Here is a 17,041-nt window from a genome sequence, read left to right on the forward strand (position 1 = left end):
TTTCAAACCATGTGCATATGTGCCTTTGATGTAGGTAAAAACATATTTTTGATCATTAGGTTAATGTTACAAGAGTTACCCCCAAAGAAAACATACCAATAGTACTAGTCGGTGTCCTGTGCTCTTGCTGAATATAAGGTCGATGCTCTGAACAGTTACAATCCTATACCATAGCCAAGAGTCATTGAAAACAATGACAATACTTTTTTATATCCACAGACTTGAAATTGTTAAAGAAAGCTCTAACTAGAGACTCATAAAACCATCATGGGAAAACTCTAAAATTATGAATTGAAAGTCATAAAAGCAAAACTAAAATAGATGTATGTCATGAATGTGCAAATTCAGTACTGGAAAGATGTCAGTTGACTAAATTAATATGTAAATTCAATGCAATCAAATAATAATTCTAAAAGGTTTTTCATGAAACTTTACAACATGATTCTAAGATCCCCTAGACCTGAAGAGTCACAAGAATTTCAAATAAGAAAATGTGGGAAACTTTGTTCAAAGTGGCCTCAAAACTTAATACAGGGACATTCTTCTTGTCTATGTAGCTTTGACTATGAGACAAATAGTTCAATGGAGCAAAGCCCTCATAAAAAGAACCATACCTGTTTATGGAAACTTGATATAAAGTGAAGGGGCAGTAAAGATCAGTGAGTGCTGGGTAACTTACCCTTGTGGGAGAAAAAAATATAGCATGACTACCATTTACATACACACACACACACACAGTGGAGCAGTATAGCTAGATCAAAAGCATAAATTAAAAAAGCAACACTTGATCAGAAAGTGAAAACTTTTTTGTGCAACAAGGCCCCCCAAATGACACAACATGCAGCTTTGCAGGCCATGCTAGAAGGGCGAGGGATGCTGTCCCAGATGGGGGCAAAGACACTAAGAAAAGAATCTTATTGGGAAGCTGTACTTCAAAGCACCAGGTGAAGTTTCACTATCCAGTATGAGAGGAAATAATAATGAGTGGCATATTCTTCAATAGAAGACTATGGAGCAGTGGAAAAATTAATAAATGGAGCTACATATATCAACATGAATATCCCGCAAGCTGCATTAAGCTAAATTGTAAGGTGAAGTTCCAGAGTACTGTAAACAGGTTAACTTCATTTATAAAAAAAAAAAATAGAATATGCAAAGTAATATTAAATATTGCTTAAGTATGTGTTCATATGTTGTAAAAGCACAGAATCATATTTGAGGATGCTACACACCAAATTCAGGCAGTGTTTCTTCAATGGATCAAAAGAACACAATGTCAGTATTTTGCAAAGACAGACCAGTAACTCTAGGAATAATTTTAGCGAAATCCTTACATATTTCAGAATAGACAAATGCTTATTCAACTTGTGAACTCAGGACATATGTATTAAAATGATAGCGTACTTGTAATAGCTCTGGATCAATGGAAACTACGCTCTGAAAATGGTGGTTGTTCATGAGCAGGGGAAGGGTGGAAACCTGTTTTTTGATTTGCCTGATTGTCTTGGGTGGAGGCCGATCCCAGCGCCTCGGGATCCAGACGGTCTGAGTCCATGATCAAAGTTCATCTTTGACTCAGCTCTAAATACTAGAGTAGGGACAGCATCGCAGGTGTGAGGAAGGGCGCGTGTCTGTGGTCCGGTGGGGACAGCAGAGTGAAGGGCGGGGGTCTCGGGTAATCTCAGGTCCTTGCAGCTTCTCTTCCCATTCGGAGTCCTTTGGGGCACACACGAGGCAATACATCACAGGGTGTGCAGGAGCTGTGGGAAGCAGATTTTTTTTTCCTTCCCTTCTTCCTCATATTAATTCCAGAGATATTTATTGAGCACCTACTATGTGGCTGACACTCTGCTTAGCCTGGTTTCATGGTGCAGATAAGAAATGAAGGCCCTACCCACTACACCCCAACACCTCATTCTGGGTTCTGAACACTGCTATATACCCACATTCCTCTTTGACGCCAGGCAGTGACTCTGATCTCTCAGACAGACTCTATTAGTGGATTTTAGCAATGCTTTCCTTATTTACTTCAAAGGTATATCATGAAAACTGAAAGATGTAACTGTTTTCTGGGGGGTGTTCTTTGGAGTTTGGGTCTCAAAGTTTTGATTCATCCTACCTCTACACCTGGAGACACCCGGAGGCACCCTTGCCTCCAGGGTCCCAAGGAACTTAACTTAAATTCTTCAAATTTCAGGTCATTATACAATGTGTGAGAGTTGGTAACATCTGAGGAAATGTTCTAGAACCTTCTCTTGAGGTTGTATTGCCTTTGTGGGCACCATGCTATCTTACGGGCTTATCCTCACCTTGATGGGGATCCTGACCTCCCTCCCTAAGGACTAAGACCTGCCCCCAACTTACCTGTTATAGGCCCCACCGTCTGTGGATGTAAGTGACTGTGAAACTCATCACCATCAGCACCTTGAAGCCCAGGAGCAATGTCACAAAGATAAGGGCAGGCATCTCTGGACCTTAATATCAATGTGCAGAAGAGCCATCAGCTAGGGCTCTCCGAGTTTAGAAACCTTCTCTGAGGTCAGTAAGTTGCATCAATTCTACCCTATTCCAAATTCATATTTTGTTTTGTTTTATTCTTTACACTTAGTTCTCTCTTGGAAATAAGAGATGACCTTGACCTAGAGCCTCACCTGGAATTTGACTTTACAAATATTGAGTTGAACATCTCCCATACAGCAACAGCCAATGTGCCTGGCTTGAGGGGTACAGCCTGGACAACCAGCCCCTGTCCCCAAGGACACTGATCACATTCACCTTTAAAGCAATCTTAGGTCCAAGACCACAGCACTTGAACCTGCCCGATCTCATCTAAAGCAATCTTAGGAGACTGGCATTATGCGCACCATTTTCTCGAAGAACAAACTGAGGTTCTGAGAGAATAATCGACATGATTGCTGAAATTACACAGATACAATTGCTGTAAACTTAAAGTTATTTTATCTGAACTCAGTAATAACTATAGTTGACATTTATCGGAGACCAAATGTAGCATTGACATATATTTATTCTCTTGATCCTCACAAGGACTCTGTGAGTTAGGAGCCTTTATTAGACCCGCCCACACTACAGTAGGCTCATCTACAGATGTGCAAACGGAAGTGCAGAGAGGGGAGGCACCAGTGCGGGAGTCAGGGAAGAGCCTGCTCTTCCATTGGAGCAGATGTCAGGGGGCCCTGGGGAAAGGTCGTTGAAGTAAGTTTTACAGACTCAATTTTGTTTTTCTATATGGCAGTGGACAATCTCTCCATGTAACCCAGCAGACTATTTGAACAAGAGAGCATTGCTGATAACCATCTTTGAAACACCAACAATGAGCTTCCTGAGCTGAACTCTTTCTTGGGAAGGAGGTTGATCTCTTTCTAGGAGGTTGATCTGGGAGACTGCCCTTTCCTCAGCATTCATAGATCCTTTCAGGATGGCCATCATTAGATGTGGCCATCTAATGGAAGCCACTGGCCAGAAACCTTTCCAGTTACTCAAAGAATCACAGACTCTTCCTTTGGGCAAGACTTCAAGGATCACCAAGCCTCCTCCTCCCAATGCCTCTGGAACCCCCTCACCCAACTGCTTACAAGGGTCAGGTGAGCTTACCTGGGCTCTCGCTGGGCTCGTTGTCTGCGTTGACTGCTGGGACCAGTATGAGGTTAGCAGCGACAGGGGGCTGGGCCTCATGCTCTACCTTACAGGTGACCACCAGCTCAGACCCCCACCCCGAGACATTCACTAGCCGCGAGCTCTCCAGGGTGTAGGTGCCGTCAGTATTCTGCGCGGGCTTGGGTAGCTTAGCATCCTTGAACACATGGCAGTTCTCCAGCCAGGTGAGCTGCACGCTCTCAGGGTAGAAGTTCCTCACATGACAGGCAACAATCACCAAGTCCAAGGAAGGTGAAGACCGGGACACTGTCACTGCAGGGGGCACTGACACAGCCCAGAAAAAGCAGACGGTTACTGCAGGAAGTGCATGGGGAGACCTGGAAGTGCTACAGGGTGGGGTCATGCACCAAGGACTGCTGCAGAGGATTAAAATATTGGGTAAATGCAAAGGACACAGAAACATCAATTCGAAAGAGCACCTGCACCCCTATGTTTATAGCAGCACAATTTACAATAAGCTTTGTAAACAGCCCAGATGCCCAAAAATAGATGACTGGATCAAGAAGATGTGGTACATATACACCATGGAATATTGCTCAGCAATCAAAAAAGATAAACACATGCAATTTGCAGCAACATGGATGGTGCTGGAAGGGATCATGCTCAGGGAAATAAGCCAGAAAGAAAAAGAAAAATACCGGATGGTCTCACTCATAGCAGGAATCTAGAAAACTTAAATAAGGGACCAGGAAAATGAATAACTATAAGAAAGTGAAAATCAAAATCAACAAACAACTATGAACCAGAGACACTCTATGGGGGATGGGGCGTGGGAAAGGAGGGGTTGGGGTCAAAATAAGGGGGTTGCAATTGTATGGGGAATATAAAAATAAAATTAAAATTAAAAAAATAAAATAAAATATTGGGTAAATGCATCACTAACAGAACTGTGAAAGCTCGGTGGGCAGATGGATGCAGAAATGGAAATGAATGGGATTTTCAATGGGACAAAAGCCATCCTCATTGTTCCTTTCCACTTTGGCCATTAAACATGAAAAGATGAAGCTTAAATTCCATTTAATTTCTAATTTAGTTGACTCACTGTTTCTATAAATCATTTAATGACGCCAAGGCAAGGCATTGTCCCCCAGAAGGTAACTATCTATATACCCAGCTTTCTCCTAGACAGGCAGGGATGCTTACCAAGAAAAGAGCGGGACCCCGAGCAGGGAGGGCCCAGGATAGTGAAGTCCTGGTGGTAGCTATGGAGAACAGGGTAGGGCAAGGTACCACCAAGAGTTGTGGGGTGTCGAGAGTGACAAGGACCAATAAAAAGATGGAGTGCTCGGATGACCCATTCCAGCTCCTGGCCAGGTCTCCTGGCTATCCAATGTCCAGGGCAGTGTCCAGGGGACCGAGGCCCAAGGGGAGCTGGTGGCACCTGCTTCCATGCACAGAATGAAGGGTTTGAGGCCGCTCACGTGTGTGTGTGTGTGTTATCCCATTTAATGCTCACATAAGCAAATGAGGTCAACACTGAAAGCTACTTAGAATCAGAAAACAATCAAAAAAGCCACTTAGAAGGCACCCGTACAAAATCAGATCCCAATTTCATAGAAATTGTCAGAAAGGAATTGCTTGAAACTTCATCCTGAGAAACATTTCAAGTATAAAAATGATCTTATCTAACTTATATTTTGCATTAAATATAGCATATCATTGCAATGACACACCAACTTTTAGAAGGAACAAGTGTTTGAGTGCGTAAGGAAGTTGGCATAATTTCTCCCCAAGAATGTGTACTCCAGTACCAACAAAACCTTGGTGTTAAATTTCACATTCACAGCACAATCATTAACATTGTTTTGAGTGTTATATCAATTTTCATAGGCACCTCTTTCAATCAAAATGCTCTCTTCTGAAATGCCCACACTATCATTAGCATCAGATCTTTTCCTTCAGCTTCCATCCTTAACCACTCAGAGCCTCTGCTGGCAAGACTAGCGGCTCCCCCAACATCATTTGCATCCACGTCTTGAAACACAGCTTTTGCAAGATTTCTGAATTCACTTTGTAATGGATGCAGATTATTTTGCACTGTGAGGTCTGGTATAGATGGTCACATTTCAATCAAGGTGAGAGGTACCTCCTGAAACAGAGGACGGGTAGCCAGAAAAGGCAGTTTTCTTCCCACCCCTGACCCAACCCTCCTGCCGCAGGCTGATCCCAGGCAGATCCCTGGGGCCATATCCACATCCCATTCCCAGAACTCCATCCGATTCCCTGCTTTGGGATTTCTCCATAACCGTGAATGCCACCCTGTCCCCTCATGCACACCCCAGGCTCTTTCCTCCTTTGTGGGGCAATCCTGAGGGACAATCTACACAGTTCTTCAGGGGGTCCTGTTCTGCCACCATCCCAGGCCGGGTAGGTTCATCATTCGTTCAAGCAGATTAAAAGAGAAACTTGGAGCCCTTGATGTCATCCCCACAGGTCAAGGGAAACAAGCCAGCAGGGAGACAGCAACATGGCCCTCCACGAACCCTTTGACATGACTTCCTCTCAAAGCCGTCTCTATTGCACAGTCCCCCGCCATCCCGTCCTCTGTGATGCTGCCCTTATAAGCTCAGCCTCCAGGCTCAGGTGTGCCTACTTACGCATGCCCACACCATACTCCAGGTGCCCACCATCAGGCATGCGTACCCCAAGTCCATGCTCCCAAGTGCCTCCTGTGCTCAAGGCCGCAGGTGATGGCCACAGAGCCCAATGGCGCAAAAGCCCTGAGTATTTTCATTTACCCTACAGGTCCCCAGTGGGGGTGGGGAGGAGCCTCCGTCATCAGTTCACCGTTTCTTGGGTGATCCACGTTCCCAGGCTCACGCTTCCTGTCCCTTAACCCAGCCTCACTGGGTCGTCTCCCAACCACCTGCACCCAAGTCCTGGCTTCAGTCTCTGATTTCAGGAGAACCCAAGTAAAGTCACCCACTAAGGCATTCCATGATGGAAGACCTGAGTATTTTTTTCCATGATTTTTTTGCTTCTGTGCACAATGGCCCTAACTCCAAGGGGATTATATAGTAACTATTGCGAAAAGGAGAGAGGCCCCCTCAATTACCATTTTCCTACTTCACCATCAAAGATACTGAATCTGAGTGAACTTAAGTAACTAGCAGGAGAACCTACAGCTGGGAGATGGTAAATCAGGGCCTGAATTCACCTCAAAGGCTCTCGACCACTCACTTGACATCCCCCCTCCACACCTCCACCCCTAGCACCCCACCCCCAGCAGTCTTCATGTCTTTGAATCAAGTTTCCTTCTAGACATGAACAGGACACGCAGTGTGGAACACTGGACATGTTAATAGTCAACCCCTCAGACGGGCTTTGCTCACTGTGTGCTGTGCTCACTCGAGTCATTAACTTGAATATTTTTATTCATGTAAAATGATGTCTTTACTTCTGTGGATAGGACGGAAAAAAAAAAAAACTAAGGAAAATATTTTGTAAACTTTAAAACCCATTTAAGGAACTAAGTTTAGGGCTGTGCGTTCTTGGGCCACTTCCTTGCCCTCCTGGGCTCTAGAATTGCTATAAAAATGGGATGATCACTCAGATTCTTTCTAGAGTCCATATGTTGGCACTTCCCTGAACTCACTGACCTTGAAGTGAGGGTCCACGTAGAAAATGATGAAAAATTAGGGCTTTGGGCCTCCCTGGTGGTGCAAAGAGTTAAGATGCAACCTGTGATGCTGCCCACAGTCACTGTAGCACAAGTTCGATCCGCCAGCTGGCCAGGGAGCAACCCACATGGCACAGCAGACCTCTCCTGCCTCACCGGCTGCTCCCCTCAGCAGTGTATTTCAGTTGATCTGCCTGTTGTGCTCCCCACTCTGTCCCTGGTGAATCCTTTCACCTTCCCCACCTCTGACCTGCACCCCAGCTCTTGTAGCCATAAATAAATAAATCTTTAAAAAAAAAAAAAAAGAAAGAAAGAAAAATTAGGGCTTTCCCCAGGGCTGAGTAATGCTCAAAAAACAAGTCCTTAACACAAAAGTTCCCGAGATTTAGAGATGCACACGGACCTTCCTTCCTCCTCATATATATTTACAATAATAATAAAATTAAAGGGCCTCCCAGGTGGCGCAGCGGGTTGAGCGCAGCACTGTGAAGTTGTCCATAGTCTCTGCAGTGTGGGTTCGATTCCCAGCCAGCCAGGGAGATACCCACAAGGTGCAGCAGACCTCTCCTGTCCCGCCCGCTGCTCCCCTCAGCAGTGTGTTTCAGTCATTCTGCCTGTTCTGCTCCCTGTTCTGTCTCTGGTGAATCCTCTCACCCTCCCGCGCCTCTGGCCTATACCCCAGTGCTTGTATAAATAAATAAATCTTTAAAGAAAATAATAATAATAAAATTAAATTCCCAGAAGATATTTTGTTTCCATTTTACAGATGAGGACACCGAACCTGAGCGGTGATGTGCAGAGTGAGGCTGTGTCTAACCACAACCACCGCTGCCCTGCGCAGACTGAGGCCCTTCCCGGGCATCCACCCAGTGGGAAACCCAGCTTCAGAGATACCCAGACCCAGCCCCGTGCAGCAGAAAGCCCTTACCGCGGAGGTAGTACTTCAGCTCGATGCTTTTGCGGAAAATTGTTGTAGAATTGTGCTTGACACGGCAGAGGACCAGCGAGGACAGGTCGTCGGCCCGCAGCGGGACGAGCACGGAGCTGGTCACATTGTAGGTGTGTCCACTCTGGCGGCTGCTGGTCTGGGAGCTCGGGAGGCTGTAGTTGTTTTTAAGCCAGGTCACAGTGACGTGACTCGAGGAGAAGCCAGAGGCTGTCATGGTCAGTTGGATGCTCGTGCCAGGTTCAGAGCGCTGCAGGGGGCCTTGCACGGAGAAAGAGTGGCTTTGTGTGGCTGCAAGGAGAAACCCCTCTCGTGAAAAGGCCCAGAGGCGCCCAAATCCCAGAATGGGACTACTGCACTTTGCAAGTAGGCAGACACCCCTCCACACCTCCTGCAGACACCCAAATCATGGAGCTCGCATTGGGGCTCTGCTCATGCACAGGGGTCTCACCAACCCCATTTCATGGATGACAAAACCAAGGCACAGAGTGGCTAGGTAATTTGTCTAAGGCTCACAACTAGTTGGCAGAGTCAGGGCTTTGGTCTGGCACTGGGGCCTGTGCCTGTGCCCTCTGCTCAGCTCTGCCCTCAGTCCCTGGAGGGGGAAGGGAGTCTCACTGCCCACAGGGCAGGCCATAAAAGCAGGTGGATACAGAAGAGCTGAGGAGCACAGGCTTTCAGGCCACACTCACTCTAACCTTGCGCTCCCAGTTCCTCCAACCAGGTGGGCCTGGGTAACTCGACTATGTATGCCTTTGCCTCCTCGGCTGCAAAAAGGCAGGGACGCTTAATTCCTAGTAACTCTGTAAAGTAGCAGGTATAGAATACGAGGCATATATTACTCACTCTATGAATGGCCCTTCATCATGGCCTCACATTAACCATCTGAACAGTCATTACCCGCATTTCTAATGTGAACATAGAAAAGGCTCAGAAAGGATTGGTGACTCATTCAAGAGTCTCACCACAGACAGAACCCACATTCCAAGCCAGGTGCGCTGACGCCAAGTCCAGTTCGCTTTCTCACAGGTGCCTCTATCTCCCCTGATGCTATACTTTAATGTTATTGTATTAATATTAACATTATCTTTATCCTGAAACTGAGGTTAAATGGTTAAGCTGCTTTCAGACTCTGGAGCACACAAATAAAAAGTTATCTTTCCCTTTGAGGTTTAGTTGCAGATGATAGTTTATTCAAAGATGACCCAGTCTCAAGGAGTAGAAGCACTTAACCTCGAACTGAGCTCTGAGGCTGGCCAAGGCCAAGAAATTACAAACTCAGAGGATGGGGGATTCCCAGAGGGGCCCACCAATAGAAATTTGAGACTCCAGTTATCCGAAGAAGAGTCTCATACGTCTTCCTGCCCTGTAACTAGCCAAGGAACTTCCACCAAGTCTGTTTTCTCTGCCCTTAGCCCACTCCCTAGCCAATAAAATTAAACTCCTTATTTTTCACCCCCCTCCCCAAACCTATATAACCTCATTCCTTTTCTTAATAAGGGAGACAGATTTGAGTCTAATCTTTGGTCTCCTTGTCAATCGATGTGCAATAAAGCCACTTTCTTTTTCAAACCCGGGTGTCGGAGTATCAGCTCCTATGCACATAAGGTGGTGAGCCTGTTGCTTGGTAACAATATCATTTTATCATATAAAGTGAACTTTAATATTTTCCTACTTTCAGCCAAGTTCAGGTTTGGGTACCATGGAGATAGCAAACAGTCAGCACAGAGCACACACTATGCACCCCATTGTCAAGATGCCAGTACACAGATGGGGAAACTGAGTCCTGGATGGGCAGTGCTTTGCCTGAGGTCACAGATGGCCAGCGGCAGCTCTGTGGTGTGACATTGTCTGCTAGAGTCCAAAGTTGGTCACCACCGAACATAAGAGCCAGAGCTGCTTCAAGGACAAGAGGGTCTGTCTCATCATGAAGGAGAGATGTAGACGGATGAGATGCCTGGGTGGGGGCTTGCAACCTTCATTCTTAACTGAATTCTTAAATTCAGTGATAACTGAATGGTGTGGGCAGATAGGACCATTCAGGAGGAAACAGATATGAGAAATAGAATTGAGATTTAGGGCAGAGACTTGAGAACACCAAGGTTTGTAGTTTCAGACAGGATGGAAGGGAAAATACAGAAAACAAATTGAACTGGTGAACACACAGCCCTGCCTTCTGATCCCAGCCCTGCTATTTGAGCCTCTAAGCCTCTGAGGCCCCAGTCTCTCTGCTGCCTTTCCTGGCTGTCAGTGTTGGATCAGTGTAAAGGCAGGACATGGGCACAGGTGCAGGTTTTCTGATCCCATGCAGATCGGGTAAAGGAGGAGTCAGAGTCCTCAGTAGTTTTGCAGGTTTTTTATTTGGGGTTCACCAGGCATATGGCAGGCAGGGGTGCTGGCTGGGGGGCTGGGAGGCTGGCAGGCCTCCCAGCCCCCAGCAAGTCCTCACTCTATCTGGGCTCTCTAGCGTTCGTTCTGCTGCTTCTCGGCTTCTCTTTTGGTTCTGCTGCTGCTGGCTGGGGCTGCTAGCGTCCCCCCCGTGACGCCGCCCTTAAAAGCACAGTCTTAGCTCAGCTGAATCCCATCTACCTATGCCCACACCCTACTCCAGGTGCCCGCCATCAGGCATGCATTCAGGACAAGGATCCATCATCTATCCTGATGGCGGAAGGGCAGAAAAGCCTGATATTTTCTTTACCCTACAGTCCACCCCCTCAGGGTTTTCTGCCATACAGTCTATACATATATACACAATTTTCTAAGCAAACAAACAATGCAGCCATGGCCCACAAAAGCAAATACATCAAATAACAAAATACAACATAACAAAATACAACAGAACACAAATAAGTCCAGGCAGGGCACCAACCAAGTGCAAAAGACAATTATTGGTACCAGCAGATGAGCCACCAAATCTGCTGCCGAAGGCACTGCTCATACGAGGGAGGGGAAATCACACACGGCATCTGCTATAACACACCAGGAGCCGTCAGGCTTCCTGGCCTTCTCTGGCTGTAGTCTCGGCTACAAGGCACACACAGCATCCACCCCCAGGATGCACTAGCTCTGGGATTGGCAATTTTATTCTGTTGGGGGTAATCGCCAACCCTCAGGGTTTCTGTCTGCAGTCGCTCCAACACTCGGCCTTCATGGCCACCCATGCGACTCACAGACCCCTGCTCTCAAGCCAACCCACTGCACAAGCACATGGGTTGGGGATCCAAACTTTGCATTTGGCTTGGGCTCCACCCCAAGCCACATTCCCCACCCGTCCCCCAAGGACGGGCTTCTCAGCTCCTCACCCTCACTCAAGAATGAGCAGGGCATCACCCATAGGTGATTTTACGAGACTCACAGGGCTTCAGCATACCCAGGCTGCTTAACAGCCGCTTTAGGGCTTCTCAACTTAGCATCAGTACCAGCTTTTGCCACCTTAGTTGGCTTTTCTCCTCCACCTGGCCACTGGGCATACACAGGCTGCTTTTGGCCATCTAGGCCCACTGGCCACCCCCAGATTCTCAAAAAATAAACATAACCTGCTAAGGTCCTCCGCCTTCTGGCGGGATTGTCAGTCCAAAATCATCAGTTCATCAGTCCATCAGTCCATTGGCCTCTCCCTGCTTCAGCAATGGCCTGCTGCCTCAGGGGTCATTGGCTGGTCCTTTCCGGTGTCGTTGGCTGGTCCTATCCGGTGTCGTTGGCTGGTCCTATCCGGTGTCGTTGGCTGGTCCTTTCGGGCGTCTCCTTCACGCCAGGTCTCATCCTGTAGCTCGTGGACGTATCCATCTTCTATACCGCCATGGTGCCTCCAGCGTCGTCACAGGCAAAGTCTGTTCTCCTTAGTCCCTCCAGGTCTTCGGAGGGCTCCAATACCCGTCTGCATGGATCTTGCCGACATACGCCAATTGTAGGGGCAGGACAGGGCACAAGGCAGGTTTTCTGATCCCATGCAGACCGGGTAAAGGAGGAGTCAGAGTCCTCAGTAGTTTTGCAGGTTTTTTATTTGGGGTTCACCAGGCATATGGCAGGCAGGGGTGCTGGCTGGGGGGCTGGGAGGCTGGCAGGCCTCCCAGCCCCCAGCAAGTCCTCACTCTATCTGGGCTCTCTAGCGTTCGTTCTGCTGCTTCTCGGCTTCTCTTTTGGTTCTGCTGCTGCTGGCTGGGGCTGCTAGCGTCCCCCCCGTGACGCCGCCCTTAAAAGCACAGTCTTAGCTCAGCTGAATCCCATCTACCTATGCCCACACCCTACTCCAGGTGCCCGCCATCAGGCATGCATTCAGGACAAGGATCCATCATCTATCCTGATGGCGGAAGGGCAGAAAAGCCTGATATTTTCTTTACCCTACAATCAGGTATGTCACTGGCTCAAACATGACAGAGGCATGGGGGCGAGAGTGCATAGGGGTAGCCTGCTGAAGATTTTTACGCACCAGATTGGCGAGGCGTTGCTGCAAAGGGGGTCAAGTGCTGGAGAAGGAAGGGCTGAGTGTGCTTCCTTCTGCAGACCACAGAGTGCTGGGAACAAGCTGCACTGGGAGGGGTAGAATTAGAGCTAATTCTCTTGCAGCTGTGGGCCAGAGAGATCTTCTGCAGGTAACAAGACAGTAAGAGAGCAAGGGAAAACTCTGAGTGAATGAATAAAGAAATAATGTAACTTGCTTCTGACCAGAAGGACCAGTTTGCAATTTTCCACCCAGATCTGCATATCCTGCAGGGTGAACATTTCTCCTATTTCTACTGGACAGCAACAAAAAAGGGCACAACCTGTTAGGAGTTGGTGCCTCAACTCCGTCCAGGGTTCCCAAAGACTACATGGAGCCAGAGATGCAAAAGCAAAAAGGCTTTATTGCTAGCGTAAGCTAGGGCCCAACTCTGCCTGGAGTACTGACACAGCAGTCTCAGGTTGAGAGAGGGACCCTCTCCCAGAGCAACCAACTGTTTTTGTACTTTGCTGACAGGATGCGGGGACTTTTCACACCAGGGACCAAGTTCGGCCTAATTGGGTATCTCTCCTTGGCACTAGTTAAGTTTCGTTTACCCTTGTCTTATGGTTTTTACCCCAGCCTGGTGGTTTTTGCCTTGAAATGAAACGAGGGCATAGCTGTGCCCTTTAAAATGTCTGTTTTTCTTAAAATGGCTGCTGTCTTGCTATGCCTAATTTTTTAATATCTTACAAACCAAAAACTGAAATGTAAATAGGCTGTTTCCTCCTTAGAATACTTACAGCAGGAAGGTAAAGGCGGGTTCTATCAGGGAGAGAGTGAATGCAGGTTTGAGGTCCCGGCAGCCAGCACCCTCTGCAGGCAGCGAGGGCACGGCCACACAGGCTGTGCTCACACTTGCTGTAGGAGCTGTAAGCCCATACTGTGCCTTGCCTCGGCCTGGCCCATCCATCCTGCCCACAAGACCTGCCTCTCTGCGGTCATTCATCTGATGGTTCAGCTGATGGAGCTGAACCTAGAAAAGCAGGGGCGCCTCTGGGTCTGAACTGTGAGCCGGCAGCTCCCCCTAGTGGAAAAAGCCATCAGTGGCCACCAAGAGGGACTTGGAGGAGGAGACAGGATTAAGACGAGACAGAGGCATGGAGGAGAGGGAAAGAGCAGAGAAGGAGGCAGTGAAAAGGGAAGGAGGGGGGCGGGGGAGAAAGAGAGAAAGGAATTACCTGAGTCAGAGAGACTGAGACGTTTACTTGTCCCTACCCTTTTCTAGCGAAAGGAGTCAAGGACTTTAGTATCTCTTTAAAATTGACTTCCAGAAACTTCCAGCGCAGCCAGTCTTAATTATCTTCCCCAGGAAGGTCTTTGGTGCCTGGTCTCCCTTGATCTTTGTAGTTTCCTGCCAACACTCTCCCATGGCCCAACTTCCCACCAGGGTTAAGGCCGCCAACTTCCCACCAGGAGAGCCCACGGCCTCAGGAAGGGAAGACCCAGCCCTTGGTGAGGGTGTGGGGAGGGGCGGAAGGAGGAATGTGGTTTTGGGGTGAATGCGTGTTTCGGGCACCAGCCCAGAGCATCCTGCCTACCTTCACCTTCACCTAGTGCTGCGTGAGCCCCAACCTCCCACTCTCTGCACCCCAGGCCCCGGGCCAATGCCTCACACCTGGCCCTCTGTAGGGTCAATGGTTTTCAGGCTTTGTTGCCCTCCCACCATTAGGATTGCTCTGCCTGATGGGGCACCTGCAGTTGCTACATTGTTGTAAACGGTCTTGTTTACTTCCTTGGGCCATGGGAGAGTATTGGGAGAGTCACCCAGAGAAGCAGAAGCAGAGGCAGGAGAAATGAAGCCAGAGAAGCCCAGAGTGAAGACTTGCCCAGGGCTTTGAGGTCTCCTGGCCTCCTGGCCCCCTGACACCAGTGCCTGCGGTATACCTGGTTGCTGCTCTATATGTAACAGCTCAATAAAAGCCTGAGAAAGCCACGGAGGGCTCCAAGACTGTCCTTTACCCCATCTGCCGGATCAGAAAACCTGCTCAGTGGCCTTCCTGGCACGACACCCCTTCCAGTCCTGCGGCCCAGAGGGGTGCAGGAGAGGCAGCACCCACCTTTTCTCCCCAAGTGATGAAGCTGTAGGGTGATGTTGGCCTGGATAGGGGGCTGCTCATCCTGCACGGCCCAGCAGGCAAACTCGCTTCCTTCCCGCAGGGCCTTGGTCTGCAAGGTGTGCTCCAGCGAGTAGGTCCCATCCGGGTTTCTCGTGGCCTGGGGGGACTCCACGGTCTGGACCTTGTGCCTGTTCTCCATCCAGATGAGTTGCAGGCGGGAGGGGTAGAAGCGGCACACGTGGCATGTGAGGGCTACTCTCTGAAGCCTGTCAGTGCGGGTGGTGATCTGGAGGGTGGGGGCAACTAGGTGGGAACAGAGAGCAGAACTGAGATGACCCTGCCTGCCCCCACCCGGAACTCCTTCCCGGTGGGAACCCGCCAGGAGACCCCTCAAGCTCTCATCAATGACCTTTTTGTCAAAGAAATAATATTATTTTTATGTTTGATGCAAGGCAAATAGAGGCAAGGCAAAACGTTGATATTCACTAAATATGCATGCTTCTGCAATTTGCAGCAACATGGATGGCGCTGGAAGGGATCCTGCTCAGCGAAATAAGCCAGAAAGAAAAAGAAAAATACCGGATGGTCTCACTCATAGCAGGAATCTAGAAAACTTAAATAAGGGACCAGGAAAAAGAATAACTATAAGAAAGTGAAAATCAAAATCAACAAAAAACTATGAACCAGAGACACTCTATGGGGGGTGGGGGGCGGGGAGGGGAGGGATTGGAGTCAAAATAAGGGGGTTGCAATTGTATGGGGAATATAAAAATAAAATTTATTTAAAAAAATAAAACCTGGTGATGTCTAAATAAATAAATAAATAAATAAATATTCGACAACAAAAATAAATAAATAAATAGATATGCATGCTTCTTGGCTATACTATTCTCCGTGGTTGAAATACTAATTTCGTGAAATATAATTTTAAGAATTCCTAAAGTGTGATGCCCATGAGGACAGGCTTAATTTTATCTATTAAGCTGTACCCTCCCCCCCACCCCATGCCCAAAACAGTGCCTGGCAATCAGTAGATAGTCATTGTTTATTGAATGAATTATAAAAACGTAAAATGAAGAGATAAAAACAAGGATAGCATCAGGCGCAGATGTTTTGAATGGAAAGTTGGATCAGTAACAAGAAGGCCAGACAGGGATAAACACCCTGCTGTGCCAGGCCCTTTCTAGGGAGTAACATTTAACCCTCTTGTGAAACCTGTGCCTGTGCGGTGAGTCTTAATTTTATTCTCATTCTAAGGGAAAACAGAGACACAAAGAGGTGAAGGGATCAGCGAGGCAATGAGGGATTCTGCTGTCCCATTTGTGAATGGGACTTTGGAGAGAGACTCCTCCAGCCAGTGCTGCTGGGGAAAGTGGTCCTCCCTCCCCCTCCCTCTTCCACTCCCCCCTCCCCCACCTCCCCCCAGCTCCCCATTCACCTCGGAGCACCTGGGAGAGGTTGAGGGTCTTTCGCAGGGGCTCTGCCAGGACCCTGTGGCTGACTTCGCAGGTGATCTCCGATAACACATCCTGCCGGGCCAGCGTCACCCACACCTTACTGGTGACGGAGTGCCCGCCTTTGTCGTCAGTCACCACGTGCTGAGCTGAGGCTGGGTGCTCGTCTCTGTCCTTCATCCAGGTGACGTTGAAGTCCCCAGAGCTGAAGGGGCCAGCGGTGCAGTTGAAACACACCAGATCTCCAGGGGTTCTCCTCTGAGCTGGGCCGGTCACAGAGATGGAGGGCTGCCCCGCTGCAGGAGAGAGGCTGTGACCCAGGGCAGAGCCGCCTGACCCGCAGCACCACTGTAGGCAGGTGTCCAGCCCCAGCCTTAGGAGCGGATAAACCGGGGGCAGCAAGTAATCCAGCAAAGGTTTAATTACAGCTGGAGTCCCTTGACTTCAGGGACTCCCAGCGCATGCTGGCAGAAAATGCCAAGGGAAGTTGTTCTAGAGGGAGGTGGGGGATTCCTGGAAGAGGTGACATTGTAGACTTGAATCTGGGGCGGGGATAGGAGTACCTGCCATGGAAAGGCCAGGAGAAGAATATTCTAGAAAGTGGGAGCAGCAGGTGAGAAGCAGCTCAGATGGGAAGAACTTGTAGAAGATACCGAGAGGACCTTAGGACTTCAGCATCGTGGGCAACGAGGTCCAGAGAGCAGCTTGTGGGAGGTGGGGGCCGTCTGGATTCTATCCTAAGTGGGATGTGGCGCCATCAGAGATTTAAACGGGGGCAAGGTGGCTCCACTGACACGTTTTTGCAGA

The 17,041-nt window shown here is 48.4% G+C and overlaps 1 protein-coding gene across 1 annotated transcript; it reads right to left on the reverse strand.

Moving 5' to 3' along the window:
• Window positions 1-1,392: 1,392 nt before the first annotated feature.
• LOC119237672 (signal-regulatory protein beta-1-like) lies at window positions 1,393-15,006 on the reverse strand. Its single transcript, XM_037501622.2, has 5 exons — window positions 14,781-15,006; window positions 8,223-8,531; window positions 3,613-3,939; window positions 2,365-2,474; window positions 1,393-1,760 (listed from the first exon to the last, which is right to left on the reverse strand). The coding sequence occupies exons 1-4, from the start codon at window positions 14,977-14,979 to the stop codon at window positions 2,368-2,370; spliced, it is 942 nt and encodes a 313-aa protein (XP_037357519.2). The 5' UTR covers window positions 14,980-15,006; the 3' UTR covers window positions 1,393-1,760; window positions 2,365-2,367.
• Window positions 15,007-17,041: the final 2,035 nt, after the last annotated feature.

This window comes from Talpa occidentalis, unplaced genomic scaffold (assembly GCF_014898055.3).
Source record: "Talpa occidentalis isolate TD23 unplaced genomic scaffold, MPIMG_talOcc4v2.1 talOcc4.10, whole genome shotgun sequence".
NCBI classification, from domain to species: domain Eukaryota; kingdom Metazoa; phylum Chordata; class Mammalia; order Eulipotyphla; family Talpidae; genus Talpa; species Talpa occidentalis.

Bases quoted from the DNA above. Each gene is read 5' to 3' on its own strand.
- LOC119237672 (XM_037501622.2), bottom strand. From the start codon at position 14,979: ATGGAGAACAGGCACAAGGTCCAGACCGTGGAGTCCCCCCAGGCCACG. The intron at 8,532-14,780 runs GTGGGTGCTGCC...TTCTCCTTGCAG, and splicing joins TCATCACTTGGGGAGAAAAG to CCACACAAAGCCACTCTTTC. The intron at 2,475-3,612 runs GTAAGCTCACCT...ATTGATATTAAG, and splicing joins CGAGCCCAGCGAGAGCCCAG to GTCCAGAGATGCCTGCCCTT.